This window comes from Capra hircus, chromosome 8 (genome assembly GCF_001704415.2).
Source record: "Capra hircus breed San Clemente chromosome 8, ASM170441v1, whole genome shotgun sequence".
NCBI lineage: Eukaryota > Metazoa > Chordata > Mammalia > Artiodactyla > Bovidae > Capra > Capra hircus.
The window spans coordinates 22,741,925-22,757,243 of NC_030815.1; the positions used below are offsets into that span (position 1 = coordinate 22,741,925).

The following is a 15,319-nucleotide window of genomic DNA, read 5'->3' on the forward strand; positions in this document are numbered from 1 at the left end:
TACTCAGTAGACACCAACTGTGAAATAGGCAGTTGGATATATAATTCCAGCATGCGTCTTTGGAAGACATCATCATCAGGATAGATTTTTAAAGGCCTGAAAACTAGAGCAGGTCATGACCTAGTTCATCAGTTTGGACAGAAGACAGTTCTGGGCTTTGAATACAGGAAAACCACAAATTCCTTGGTCACAAATGACATTCAGACTGGATACCAGCCAGATGGCAGGAGTGCAGTGTGAGTGTGCAGCCTGGGATCTGGTTGAGGACCTTGCAATCTGTGTGTCTTCTAGCTGGAGATCACGGAGTTTGAACGAAAATGAATCATGAGCTCCTTTACCTGGGTAAAGAGACAGTGCAAGAGCAGTGGGTGCATTCTCTATGGATCAGAAATTCACAGAGGAGGCCTGCACTTCCAGTGGAGATGATGGGGAAAGGCTGTCATCTGTTCTAGCGCAGTGGTCTTAAAACTAACGTCTCAGCTCCACAGCTCTTCTCCTCAATGCTACTCGGTGATGCTGGGGCTCTAGTTCCTTCCAGGACATTTCTCCTTTGGCTGCAGATTGTTTTTCTTTCCCATGCCAGTTCCAAGGGTGGACTAGAAGGCTGGAAGGAATTTTCTGTTTTCCTGACTGGAGTATGACTGATAACAACTGCCATCAATTAGGAAAAGGACAACTAATGGTTGCTGCTAGATGCTATGTGTCACCAGTCAGATGGGCAAAAACTAAACAAGATGATAAGACCCTGTTTTGGGCAAGGTGTGAGAACATATAAGAGCTTCTATGGTCTTGATATGGATTAATGTACCATTGTTATCATGGACAGTTGGCAGTATGCATGTGCAAGATTTATGTGTTGGCAAATAATATTGAGTTCATGCCCCTTATTCAGAGAAAGACTCTCACTAGGGTATGACACCTGCATTCACTTGTAGCAGTCTCTCCTCTAAAGGCACTGATTTCTGAGAAGGAACAGCTCTAGGAGGTGACCCTGCCAGCACTTAGGGACTGGAGTCTTTATGGAAAACAACTAGGATCAAACCCAGGACAGCCCAGGGCTGGAGAGCAGAACCTCACACTGCATGGCCCTTGCTCTTTTCTTCCTGCCTGTGCCTTGCTGCTGAAAGACGGAAACCCAGCAGAGAACTGAGAAGGTGATTATAGAAAGAGGTTAAAAAGTAGTACAGGACTACTCATACTAAAGAACAAGAAACATTATTAATGAGTAATGTGTGTGATTCTCTGCAGTCCTAGGAGACCTCTCTGATTTCCCTATTATTCATTTTTATAGTAGATCAAAGCATTTTCTACTAATCCTTCTTTTTCAAAGAATTTCTATGACTTCCTAGAATGCTTCTAGAAGTCTGAAACACAGAAATTGGAATTGTCTCCAGCATTGAGCACAGAAGAGTTCACAAACTAAATTATGAAACTAGCACCCAAGTTAAATATTTTTACCAAGGACCCAGCATCTTTCCAGTGTTGGCTTTCAGTCACTGCCTCGGGCCAGCTGTCCTGTCTGTTCCCCATGGGCAGCTACTCTGGGACTCACTGTCCTGATCATTTCTGCCAGGCACACTGTTATGCTTCTTGTAATATGGGCCCATTGATCCTAACAGTAACCCTGTGAAAAACTACTGTTATTTTCCACTTGTTAAAGAAGAGAATCAGGACAGCATGCGTGCCTGCGTGCATGCTAGGTTGGTGCAGAGGTGTCCAGCTCCTGTGACCCATGGACAGTAGCCCACCAGGCTCCTCTGTCCATGGGATTTTCAAGAAAGAATACTGGAGGGGGTTGCCATATCCATCTCCTTAGTGTTTGTGATATTTTTCAGGGTCACACTGCTGTTAAATAGCAGAGCTGCATTCAAAGGTTTTGAAACTTCTAGAACTCTCCTTTCACTTGTGCTCTCTTCCAGTGATTTCCACGCAGAGAAACTTTGAAGCCAGAAACCATCACAGAACAGAGCTTCTGTGTTGGAGGCAGTGAAGATATAGTGTAAGGGAGTGGATTGTTCAGTAAAGCAGGACCGAGGAGAAGGTGGGAGGAAGAGTAACAGGAGTCAGGCTCAGCCAGTCAGCACCACATGTTGGCAACTTTTCTGGAGGAGATGAGTCTTACCCCAGATACTGACACCAACAGTTCTTTGCTGACTAGGTATAAATTAGTTTATCTGTGACTTCAGGACTAATCATTTTCCACAGTTTCAGAACTCCTTTCTACCTTTTTTTTTTTTTTTCCCTTGGAGGGGTGGAATGGAGGGCTGCACTCCGTAGCTTGCAGAATCCATGGCACCTGAGCTCCTATACTGGAAGCGTGGAGTCGAAACCACTGGACTGCCAGGGAATTCCAGTAATTCCACCTTTTGACAATCAAGTCCTGAGAAGTAATAGAACCATTCCATAGTATAAATGGACAAATGCTACTCCACAATAGGTTTATGTAGACAAAATAAAGATTTAGGTCTTCAGAATGAAGAAACAAGTTTTCCCTCATAAGAATTTAATAAAAACAAATTAGAAGATTAAGGAAATGAACATGTTTTCTAAATTTTATTACAATGTAAACAAAAATTTTAAATGAAAATATAAATATGATGAGATAAACTAATAAATGAAAATATGTACATAAAGAAACATATAAATAACATCAGGGCAGTCATCGCTATGCACAGATTTCCGTGCAGCTGAATGCTTTTTATACCTACTTGCTTATTACTACTGAGAAAGAATTTATTGATTTATTCAATAAATATTTTGGCTAAAGCAGAATTCAGAGTCTCTTAAATGACCACAGGTGGGAGTGACGTGGCGTCTTAGTCAGTGAGAGTCATGTCAAGGTGAGTTCAGGTCTCCATCCATCATCTTAACCTTTCTTGCAAGCTGGCTGATGAAGAGAAGGATCTCATGATTTCCAGTCTGACGATATCCCAGGCACAGTCGCTGTATCCCTTCTCTTTCAGGTAGACATGGATGCCCTGGAAGTACCTCTTCACAGCCAGGGTGGGGCCTGTCCTTCCCAGGGCAGAGTCTTCCCCGCCCATCACCTGCCCCAGGCAGGTGTCCAGGTGGTCCAGCTGCTGATGGAGTCCAGTGCGGAGCTGCTCCAGGAGGGTGGTGTTCCAGGCAGCAGAGGCGCGCTCTGTGTGGAAGAGGTTGAAGCTCTGCTGGAGCATCTCGTGGAGCACAGAGATGGCCTGGGCTTCATGAAGCTGGCCGCCTTCCACCATCTCCTGGGGGAAAGTGAAGTCTTTTCTGTCCTGCAGACAGAAGCGAGGGGAGATTCTCATCTGGCCCAGGATCCTGAGGTTCTGGCTGCCAACTAGCATGTGGTTCTGAGACAGATCACAGCCCAGGGATCCTCCCGGGCCATAGCTGACCAGCGCCAGGGCCATGAGTAGAGAGAGCACGAAGGCCATGGGGAAGATGCGGCTGCTGCTGGGCTGGCTGAGACGGCGTCTGGGTGAACCTTGAGGTAGGTTCTCTGATGCCATGCTTTCTAAGCGAGACCATTAAATAGGGAACATGTTAGTTTTCATTTTCTAGTCATTTCTATACACTTTTACTTCCTAATTTGGTTTTCTGTTATCTATTGTGAATATGGTCAAAGAAATTGTCATCTATTTAAAGTACTAATTTTACCTTTTCCCAGTAACTTCTGATGTGCTTATCCAAATGGATATTCATCATCAAATGAGAAAGGTCTTTGTCTTATGTTAGAATTGAAGTGCATTTGTGATTACACACATCATTGCTCCCTGTTTCTCAGGCATAAATGTTCCTCTCCTCTTTTCCGGGAACACACCTGTAGCCCTCATCTTGGGCTCCGTTTCCCCTCTCACTCTGCCTCGGAAGCCAGGCCCCTCAGCCCCGTGGTTTCCATATTTATTTAGGGATTTAGCAGATCACTGTGGCTCCTGATCTCACTAAAACGAAGGATGGGTTTTCCTTAGTGTTTGATATAAAGAGCAGGCTGATTATTATCAGTCCATGAGCTCACCCCACGTTTTTCCTCCTTCTAGAACACGTTCCTGCAGGTCCATGTGGCTGTTTTAGGGAACCACAAGGTCAGGGCCATTACAGACATCACCCTTTCTTTCCACCATTTTCTTACTGGAGACCTGTTGTCCTCCACAGCCTGGGCCAATACCTCCACCAGAATCCTGGTTCTTCTCAGGGAACATGGGTGAGGAGTCTCTAAATCCAGGATAATTGTATTTTCCCAGCAGCACCTCACTCACAAGGGAGAGATCACATGGAGCCTCCTCTGTCCTCTGGAGTGACTGAGTCCCCTTCCTCACCTGCTGGACTCCCTCCCTGCAGACAGGCTCACCACATCCTGCTGCCTCAAAATCTCCTTTCTGTGGAGGGCTTGTTGATTTGTTGGGAAAATAAATTCTCTTCCTGAACCCCATCCTCTCTCCTGGAGTGTTTCTGTGAAGGACCCTAGTTCTCGGTGGTGACCTCCTCTTCTCCTGACCCCAAGTGTCCAAAACATCAGCAGTGCTCAGATGCTGAGAGCAAAAGTGTGTTTGTGTAAGTTGGTGAAGGAATTTCCAACTGCAGTCATTTTGCTTTTAGTAGATAAATAATATATACTTTGCCAAGTATAGTTTTTATTAGTCAGCTCTTTTACTTAAACTGTTCAACACTTGTTCTGCTCAGAGTTTGTGAGCTGGAGGAAGGACATTCAGTGCTGGCGTTGTCTCTTGTTGGAAGCTTATGTCACAGAATCTAGTGAGTTACAGTCGTTTGTTCAGGCATTTGATTCCACCCGGCATCTCTGTTCCTCTGTCTGTCTCCTCTGAGAAAGCAGGGCGGTGAGACCCAGCCTACCAGATCAGGAGCAATAGCCTTCTTTCCTTGAGTGTAATGTTTCACTTAAGCTTTTAGATGCACTTAGTGACTTATTGGACAGGATTCGTCTCACTGCTCCTTCTCTGGTTGTAATTCATGATGAGGCGAGAGCAAGAAAGGGAAGGAAAGAAAGCCCGAGGGGCTGCATCACTTTCAAGAGGTTAGATTTTTTTGTTTCTCTTTGCAATTTTCCTAGAGAGTAAAATTCCACAGTTGTTTTGTGGGCAACTAGAAAACAAGGGTAAGTCTTGATGTCATGAATATGAAAGAAAGAAGGGTGCTTTCCCTGACACAGTGATATATTCTGGGTTAGCAAACTTCAGTGCAGCATAGCTGGGGCCTAGGCTGTGGCAGAGGGGAAGGATCAGGTCAACATGAACAACAGAAAGGCTGGGACAAGGCTGCTTCTGACAGAAGCTCGAGGAAGGCCGAGTCCTGAGTCTGTGGACTGCCCTCAGCTTTGTAAGACCAGCCACCTGATTTTTCTTTCCTTTAATCCATATGTGGTCTGTATAAGGGGAGAAGGAAGAAGTCACACGCACCAGCTCATGGGAGACAGGCAATGAGAACCCCAGTGCTAGAACACTGACCCTCTCTCACATGGTCAAGGAGACCAGCCTTGCTGAGCATCTGTGATAAACCCACCCGGGCAATGAGAAGTTGCTTTGAAAAAACTAGAATGAAAGGGAATGAATGATTCAAAAGATCCTGATCTTAATCTTGGTAAAAAATAATTATGTTCTTAAAAATGATAACTGAATTTTATTGATTGTAACCCTAATCTCCCTAATATCCCACCTTGTGATATGATCACATTGATGGGATGGGTTTCTTTGGGTTTTAAAAGAATTTTAAATGCATTTATTTGGCTGTACCAGGGCTTGGTGGCGACATGCTGGATCTTCCATATTCCTTGCCGCAGATAGGATCTTTACTTGTGGCCTGTGAAGTCTTGGTTGTGGCCTATAGGATCTAGTTCCCTGACCAGGAACAAAACATCAAACTTCTAGGAGAGTGGACAACTTTCCTAGAGTCTCTTCCTCAGCAAAGAACTTCAAGTGCTGTAGGATTTCTCTCCATAATGTACAAGGCCCTGCTCAAAAGGAAGGAAACTTGGGCTCCTAGGCTCTTCACCATCCTGTGGGCATTCCCTCTCCTAGAATGAACACTTAGGGATTTAACATGCAGACCCTTGCCTGTGTTAAGGAATTTGCCCTCAAAGCTTCTCTTGGTTGGACTGAGGGTGGAGTAAAGAGGTTACTATTGGTTATATTGATATGAAAGACTGCTATCATTCACTCAGTTCCACATTTTCAGGCTAATTTGCAAACTTTGCATTATTTGAATTAAAGGATGTCCTCTGTGACTGCTACTGAAGTTGTCTTGATGTTTTAGAAGACGAAAGGGAAGTCTGGTGTCGGCTGCTCTCAGGAGCCCCAGATAGTGTGAGAGTAGAGCTTCCTGCTGCTCCCAGTCCCTCCTCTTCATCAGCTCTGAGTCCTGGCCCTCAGCTGCTCTGAGCACGTGCTGCCTCCTTCCTCCTCTTCTGCCTCCAAAGTCTTCTCCCCTGCTCCCAGGAGGGCAGTCATCATCCCTTCCTGACGCTCCTGGAATCCAGATCGCCAAGCACATTGTCACATATGTGTGTGTGATCAGCACACTTTGGTGAGAGAAAGAAGAGAATGCTATGAATTAACCCATGTTCATTATTATGCCACTAATATCTGTAGACCACCAGAATACAGGAGCTATAGACCTGTAAATAACTGAAGAATTCAAACCTCATGTATTAGGCCCTTAGAAAGGAAATGCAGAGAGATGTGGCAATTTAAAAATTGGTGCAATTTAAAAACTGTCACAGAGACTATGGAGTCACAGCTCTCAGTTCTCTTTTGGACTAAAGAAGAGAGATTGAGCCAGGTTTTTCTTTCAAGCTGAGTTGACTCATGTAGATGAATATCTCCTTTTGGATTGAGACTTTTCCATGAGTATATTTCATTTCCAGTGTAATAACACAAAAGAAGCACTGAGGCTGTGACATTCTCTGATGCCCAGGATAGAAGGGAAAAGGTTTTAAGTGGAGACAAAATTGAGAAAAGTGCAGAAAGTGACAATTCTGACCTATTTAAAGATCTTATCTGGGGGGAAGGTGCAGGGAACAGCTGGATAAAGGCTGGCACAGCCCCACGTCTGCAGCATCACCAAGCTCACCAGATGCCACCCCCTTCCCTGATGACACAGAGGGTGATGTTCTCCAGCCCTGGAGAATGGTGATCATCACCATTGCCACCCTCTGGGAGACCAGGAATCCCCCAAAATCAGCACTTGAGTGAAATTCAGTCCCACGGCTCCAGCTCAGCAAGATGCTCAAATCTGCCTTTCCTGCGCCCCAGCGACCGGGAAGGCGCCACAGCACTCCCTGTAACAGAGCAACTGACCTTGCTCTCCCAGCAGACCTGTCCAGGTCCAGCGCCTCGAACTCCAGTGCCACATCCACCGGTAGAACCGGGGAGTCCCTGTAGGCAGGAGCCTCCAGCTGAGCTAGGTGTTTCTGGGGCCCAGGGAGCACGTGGGGGTCCCAGGAGCAGTGAGGAACCTTTGTTTTGGGGCCAGACTGCCCAGGGGAGCTTTGCAGTGGTTTCGCTTAGAACTTGATATCTGCACCTGCCCCTGCTTCCATCCTCCACCTCCTGGGAAGAGGTTTTACCCAGAGCGGTTTACACTGATACCTGTTTATGCTGCCACTGAGGGCTGGAAATCTGAGCATGTTGTGGTATGTTTTCAGATTCCGGGTTGTTTCTGGGGAAAAAGACTAATTTGGGGAAAGGGGAAAGGCATCTACATTCTGGGCAGTAATCTAGATATTGGGACCATCCAGTGGGGAGACTTGAGGACAAGACAGAGACTTACAGGAGCCCCTGGGGAAAGGGGAAATGATTTTATTTACTATAAATGGTTAATTTCTCCTGCAACGTTCAAGTAGTTGGAAATAGTTTAAAAGGTACAAAGAAGTCTGAAACTCACACCAAGTCTAAATATTCCTTATGCCAAAACAAAACTTTAAGTTCCTGGCTTCACTGGAAGCAAAATCATCTGTACAATTCTCAAAATTACTTCTTTGTTCATGTCAGTTCAATTGAGGGAAAGCCATATTTGAGAAATTTATGACCCAGTAGCTACCGTAAATAATTAATCTCAATTTTCAAAGTCATTTTTCTTCTCATTTCCTTTATCTAAGGATCTTATGTTAAGCTTTCAAATTTATCCATAGTTTTGCATTGGAGAGTTTTATTAACTTTTTCAAAAGGTCATTTCCTATAGATAAGTTGCTTTAAAATTCATAATCAAGATGTGTTTTGTTTCAGCATAATGTAGATTTTCACTTAATATACGATTTTCTACCTAATAAGCATCTTATATGCCAAATGCACTGACTGCATGTTGATTTGATGCCACTAAATATCGCGGTGTGCTTGGTACAGTCATGTGAGTATTTTATTTGCTAGTAAAATTTCAAAATGTGTAGATATGCTGTGTACAATACTAGAAAAGATTAACTTATTCTAACTTGCAGAGGTAGAGTTTTTGCATTAACAACTGAGTTGAGCAAGTCGCAGATATGGCATGATCATCTTTAGGGTAGACGTGAAATAATGGTGAAACAATATACACCGGTCACAGTAACAACTCTCACAGCTGTTTAATGTGTCCATGATGCTTTATATCATCTACTCATTTAAGATAATTGTGTAAGTTGTTATATTAATATCATATAGAGTATAGAGCATGAGATGGTATATTGAATGGAGTACAATATTCTCTTTATCCCTATTTTGATTTTAATTGGAGAAAAATTCCTTTACCATGTTGTGCTGGTTTCTGCTGTACAACAATGTAAACCAGCTCTAAGTACACATATATCCACTCTCATATCCTTATTTTAAAGCTGAGAAAACTGTAGCATAGAACAGAAAAATCGACTGGACTAAATGATTCAGGAACTTGAGGGAAAACTAAAGAGATGCCCAGCATAACAAATATACTGGTCACCTGAGAAGACAAGAGTAACCCACAGAAAATAAAAACAAAAAATGTAGAAAGATTGTCGTTTTCAAACAGTTTAACTGGTGAAACCCTTTTAAGCTTATCATTGTTACGCTTACACTTTTATTGACGACTCTGAGGACCAGCAGTGTCCTACTATTGTGCAGGATGCTGGGTGGGAATAGGAAATGGGGACATGCTCCTGCTCTGGGGAGTCAATTCCTCCCCGTTTAAGGGGCTCTCAGTTAGAAGATCCTGGTGGAAGACGTGTGAGGGGGAGGGGTGTTAAAATGAAAAGAAAGACTTTGATCTTGAAAAAAACAGATGATAGGAAATTCTTAAAATAATAAAAGTTGAAATCTGGTGAATGATATGTATAAATTGGTGGGATCTTGGTTGATCAATTTTTATAAATGATCCCACTTGTTACTGTGGGAAATTGGATATACCTCAATAACAATATTTTCTGTGCAGCGGATTGACATGTTGATTTTTAACATCTTTCTTAGAAAATCATACTATTTGAAGACAGACAACATACCTATTTCCAGCAGTTAACCACGTGTTCAAATCTCAGCCACACGTACGTCCATGGTGGTGAATAAAAGATATGGTGGGTGTGCCTGAGATAGTTCAGCATATTTCAAATGGTCAAATATCAAGATTTTGGCTTAGCTTCTGGTTCATGATGGCAGAGTTGAAGGACATGCACTTACCTCCTCACGTAAGAGCAACGAAATTGCAACTAGCTGTTGAAGAGCCAGATAGAGGAGGACTCTGAAGCCCGCCAAAAAAGAGGTCCCACGTTCAAACACAAAGAAGAAACTACAACGAGACGCAGGAGGCGCTCAAGCACAATACAAATAAATGCCGTACCTGCCAGATGGGAAACCAACAAACTGGAAAACAATAATACCAGAAAAGTTCTCCCACTGTTGTGAAGGTTCTGAGCCTCATGTCATGCTTGCAAGCCTACAAAGGCACTGGGAATCCCCAGGCAATCTGACTCTGAGGACCAGTGGGAGTTGATTACAGGACTTCCACAGGACGGGGGGAGAGACTCTTCTTGCAGGTGACAAACAAAATCTTGCATGCACCAAGACCCAGGGGAAGGGAGCAGTGACCCCACAGGAGACTGAACCAGACCTACCTCCTAAGGTTGGAGTCTCCTATGGAAGTGAGGTTCAAGAGTGGCTTGCCCTGGGGACAAGGGTACTAGCAGCAGCAATCCTGGAAGGCGGCCCTTGGTGTAAATCTCCTCGGAGGTTGCCGAAAATCAAGCGCTTCATTCATGAATGATGTTTCTCACTTCTGTAGTATGAGAAGAGGTAAAACTGGCTTCTGAACCATTTGTTGGGTTTTGTTCTTTCAGTAGCAAAACAGAGGCTCCAGGAGGTGACATTGCCAGCAAATATGGACAAGGGATTTTATGGAAAGGAGAGCTAGGATGCAACCTGGGACAGCCCAGAACTGGAGATCAGAACCATACCCGTCACAGCCCCTGCTCTTTCCTTCCTGCCTCTGCTTGTGTTTGATTATCTGCACTGATGTGCGATCTCTATTCTTTCCCTATTATCATATTTATGTTAGATCAAGTATTTTCTACTAATTCATCTTTCTCAAAGAGTTTTCATAGGAATGCTTTTAGAAGTATGAAACCCAGAAATTGGAATTCTCTTCAGCATTCAGCAAAGGAAGGTTCTCACACTGAAAGCACTCTGAAACTAGCACCCAAGATGAAAAGAAAATACCTTTGTCAGGGGCCAGCACCTCTCCATGCTGCCCTGCAGGCGCTGTCTCAGGGCGGCTGTCCTGTCTCCTCCCTGAGGGCAGCCACTCCGTGCTTCCTGATGATTTCTGCCAGGAGCGCGTAATGCCTCTTGTGTGATATGGACTCACTGAATCCAAACAGCAATTGTATGAAAACCACTCTTATTGTCCCCATATTAAAGATGAGAAAACTGACGTGTTGTGTTTGTGAGATTTTTCAGGGTCACACTGTTGGTAAATAGCAGAGCTGGGATTCAGAGGTTTTGGAATTTCTAGAACTCTCGTCTCACTTGGGCTCTCTTCCTGGGGCTTCCACTCTGACTACACCATGCAGCTAGAAACCAGCACAGAACAGAGCTCGTGTGTGGAGGCAGTGAAGTTCCTGTGGAAGGGAGTGAATTGCTCAGTAAGGCAGTCCTGAGGAGAAGGTGGAAGAGAGCAACAGGAGTCAGGAGCAGCCAGTCAGCAGGGCGTGTCCTCAGCTTTCCCGCAGGAGGTGACTGCTTCCCTCAGATATGTGCATCAGCCAGTCTTTAACGAGTGGGTATAAATTAGTTACGCCTGTGACATCAACACCAACCATTTTCTACAATTCATAATCTCCTTTCTATCTTTTTTCTTTTTGGCACCCTCCACAGCTTATAGGATCTTAGTTCCTCAACCAGGCTCCCTGGAGGAAAAACTCAGAGTCCTAACAACTGCACCACAGAAGAGTCTCAGAATTCCACCTTTTGACAGACATTTGTTAGAAAGTGATAGAACTGTTTCACCATATGAAGTGAACAAATACTATTTCGTGATAGGTATTTGAAGACAAAATAAGGATTTAGCTTTTCAAAATAAAAACTCAAGAAATTTATCTTGATAACTATTTAATAAATAAACCAAATAACAATTTTAATAAAATAGAGAAATATATCTTCTAAATTTTAATACAATGTAAACATACACATTTTTATATGAAAATATAAATATGATGAGATAAAATATTCCATTACCTAAATAAATAAAGAATAAATAAATAACATCAGGGAGGTCATCGCTTATGGATTGATACCCCTGCAGTTGATTTCCTTTATATCTACGTGCTTATTACTACAGACATGTATTGGCTGAGTTAATTCAACAAATTTGGTGGCTAAAGCAGAATTCAGAGTCTTCTGAAATGACCCCAGGTGAGTTTCCAAGGATGACGGGGCATCTTCATCAGAAAGAGTCATGTCAAGGCGAGCTCAGGTCTCCATCCATCATTCTTAACCTTTCTTGCAAGCTGACTGATGAAGACAAGGATCTCATGATTTCCACTCTGACGGTTTCCCAGGCACAGTCGCTGTATTCCTTCTCTTGCAGGTAGACATGGATGCCCTGGAAGTACCTCTTCACAGCCAGGGTGGGGCCCGTCCTTCCCAGGGCAGAGTCTTCCTCTCCCATCACCTGCCCCAGGCAGGCGTCCAGGTGGTCCAGCTGCTGATGGAGTCCAGTGCGGAGCTGCTGCAGGAGGGTGGTGTTCCAGGCAGCAGAGGAGCTCTCTGTGAGGAAGAGGTTGAAGCTCTGCTGGAGCATCTCGTGGAGCACAGAGATGGCCTGGGCCTCCTGGAGCTGGCCGCCCTCCACCATCTCCTGGGGGAAAGCGAAGTCTTTTCTGTCCTGCAGACAGAAGCGAGGGGAAAGTCTCCTCATTTGGCCCAGGAGCCTGAAGTTCTTCCTGCCAATGAGAACATGGTTCTGAGACAGGTCACAGCCCAGGGATCCTCCCGGGCCATAACTGACCAGCACCAGGGCCATGAGTAGAGAGAGCACGAAGGCCATGGGGAAGATGCGGCTGCTGCTGGGCTGGCTGAGACGGTGTCTGGTGGAACCTTGAGGTAGGTTCTCTGATGCCAGGCTTTCTAAGCGAGGCCATTAAATAGGGAACATAGTAATTTTCATTTTCTAATCATTTCTATGCACTTTTACTTCCTTTTTTGGTTTTCTGTTATGTATTCTCAAGACAGTCAAAGAAATGTTCTTCCTTCTAGACTATTAATTTTGCCTTTTCCTAGTCACTTCAGATGTGCCCATCCAAATGGATGTTTTTCAATCAAATGAGAAAGTCTTTCTCTTAAGTCAGAATTGATGGACATCTGTAATTACACACTTTATTGCCCTTTATCTCTCATGCACAAGTGTTGCTCTCCTCTCTTCCATGAACGCATTTTTGGCTTGCTCTTAAGCTCCATTTTTCCCTCTTAGGTTCCGTAGGAAGCCAGGCTCTATCCGCTCTATGGATTCCGTATATAAGGGATTTACCAGTTCACACTGGAAGGTAAGCTCTTGGAAACAAATGATGAGTTTTCTTTAATGTTTCATTTAGAGAAGACGCTGATTATTACCAGTCCTTGAAGTCCTCCCACATTTCTCTTCCTTCTAGAACAGGTTCCTGCAGATCCCTGCCCTTCAGGAAACCATGAGGGCAGGACTATTACAGACATCACCCTTCTTTCCACCATTTTCTTGCTGGAGACTTGTCGTCCTCCACAGACTGGGCCAATACCCACACCAGAATCCTGGTTCCTCTCAGGGAACATGGGTGAGGAGACTCTACATCCAGGATAATTGTATTTTCCCAGCAGCACCTCACTCACAAGGGAGAGATCACATGGAGCCACCCCTGTCCTCTGGAGTGACAGTCTCCTTCCTCACCTGCTGGACTCTCTCCCTCCCTGAGGGCAGGCTCACCACATCCTGAGGACTCGAAAACCTCCTTTCTGTGGAGGGCTTATTGACTGGTTGGGAAAATAAATTGTCTTCCCGAAACCCCAACCTCTCCCCTGGAGTTTTTGTGTGAAGGACCCTAGTGCTCAGTGGTGACCTCTTCTTCTCCTGACCCGTGTCCCCAGGTGTCTAAAGTGTCAGCAGTGCTCAGATGCTGAGGGCAAAAGTGTGTTTGTGCAAGTTAGTGGAGGAGTTTCCAGCTGCAATTATTTTCCTTTTAGTAGATCAATAATATTGACTTTGCCAGGTATAGGTTTTATTATTCAACTCTCTTACTTAAACTCTTCAACTCTTGTTCTGCTCAGAGTTTCTGAGCTGGAGGAAGGAGATTCAGTGATGGGGTTGTCTCTTATTGGAAGCTTATGTCTCAGAATCTAATGAGATTCGGTCATTGATTCAGGCAGTTGATTCTACTGGGCATCTCTGTTCCTCTGTTTCTGTCTCCTCTGAGATTGCAGGGCAGTGAGATCCGGGGCACTAGATCACAAGAAATAGCCTTCTTTCCTTTACTCGAGTGTAATTTTTCATTTAAACATTTTATACACACTTAGTGACTTATTGGACAGTGTTGGTATTCCTGCCTCTGCTCTGGTTCTATTTCATGATGAGGTGAGAACAAGAAAGGGAAGTAAAGAAGCCAGAGAGGTTGCATCTCTTTCGCTTTCAAGATGTTAGATTTCTTTTTTGTTTCTCTTTGCAACTTTCCTAGAAAGTAAACTTCCACAGTTGTTTTGTGGGCAAGAAGAAAACAAGGGAAAGCCTCAATGTCCTGAGTATGAAGGAAGGGAAGGGCTTTTCCCCTGAGGTGATGATGTGTTATTCTGAGTCAGCAAACTGCAGTGCAGCACAGCTGGGGAGCAGGGGGGGAAGGATGAGGCCAACATGAACAACAGGAAGGCTGGGACAGGGCTGCTTCTCACAGAAGCTCAATGAAGGCCAAGTCCTGGGTCAGCTGTCTGCCCTCAGCTTTGTAAGACCAGCTAGCTGATTTTCCTTTCCTTTGATCCACATGTCATCAGTATAAGCGGAGAAGGAAGAGAAACAGCAATCAGAACCTCATTTGCTAGAACACAAACCCTTTCTGGCAGGGTTTAGGAGATCAGCCTTGCCTAGCATCTGTGTAGTTGATAAATCCATTTGGGTGATGAGAAGATGCTTCGAAAAAACTAGGATGACAGGGAATGAAATGATTCCAAAAGATCCTGATCTTAATCTGGGTAACAGTAAAATTATGATATGGAAAGTAATAGCTGAATGTTATTGATTGCTAAAATTAAAAGACGCTTACTCCTTGGAAGGAAAGTTATGAGCAACCTAGATAGCATATTGAAAAGCAGAGACATGACTTTGTCAACAAAGGTCTGTCCAAGGCTATGGTTTTTCCAGTAGTCATGTATGGATGTGAGAGTTGGAGTGTGAAGAAAGCTGAGCGCTGAAGAACTGATACTTTTGAACTGTGGTGTTGGAGAAGACTCTTGACAGTCTCATGGCCTGCAAGGAGATCCAACCAGTCCATTCTAAAGGAGATCAGTCCTGGGTGTTCTTTGGAAGGAATGATGCTAAAGCTGAAACTCTAATACTTTGGCCAACTCATGTGAAGATTTGACTCATTGGAGAAGGCTCTGATGCTGGGAGGGATTGGGGGCAGGAGGAGAAGGGGATGACAGAGGATGAGATGGCTTGATGGCATCACTGACTCGATGGACATGAGTTTGAGTGAACTTCGGGAGTTGGTGATGGAAAGGGAGACCTGGCGTGCTGCAGTTCATTGTGTCGCAAAGAGTCGGACACAACTGAGCGACTGAACTGAACTGAGCTGAACCCTAGTGATCTCCCTAATATTCCAGTTTGTGATAGGATCATATTGATGGGTTGGGTTTATGTCCTTATTTGA

At 44.3% G+C, this 15,319-nt stretch overlaps 2 protein-coding genes across 2 annotated transcripts; both read right to left on the reverse strand.

Moving 5' to 3' along the window:
* Window positions 2,862-3,457, reverse strand: LOC108636615 (interferon omega-1-like). Its single transcript, XM_018052799.1, has one exon. It carries the CDS (start codon window positions 3,417-3,419, stop codon window positions 2,862-2,864), a length of 558 nt encoding a protein of 185 aa, XP_017908288.1. The 5' UTR covers window positions 3,420-3,457.
* On the reverse strand, window positions 11,893-12,528 carry LOC108636616 (interferon omega-1-like). Its single transcript, XM_018052800.1, has one exon. The coding sequence runs from the start codon at window positions 12,478-12,480 to the stop codon at window positions 11,893-11,895; it is 588 nt and encodes a 195-aa protein (XP_017908289.1). The 5' UTR covers window positions 12,481-12,528.

Coding starts and splice junctions, on each gene's coding strand:
- LOC108636615 (XM_018052799.1), bottom strand. CDS start 3,419: ATGGCCTTCGTGCTCTCTCTACTCATGGCCCTGGCGCTGGTCAGCTAT.
- LOC108636616 (XM_018052800.1), bottom strand. CDS start 12,480: ATGGCCTTCGTGCTCTCTCTACTCATGGCCCTGGTGCTGGTCAGTTAT.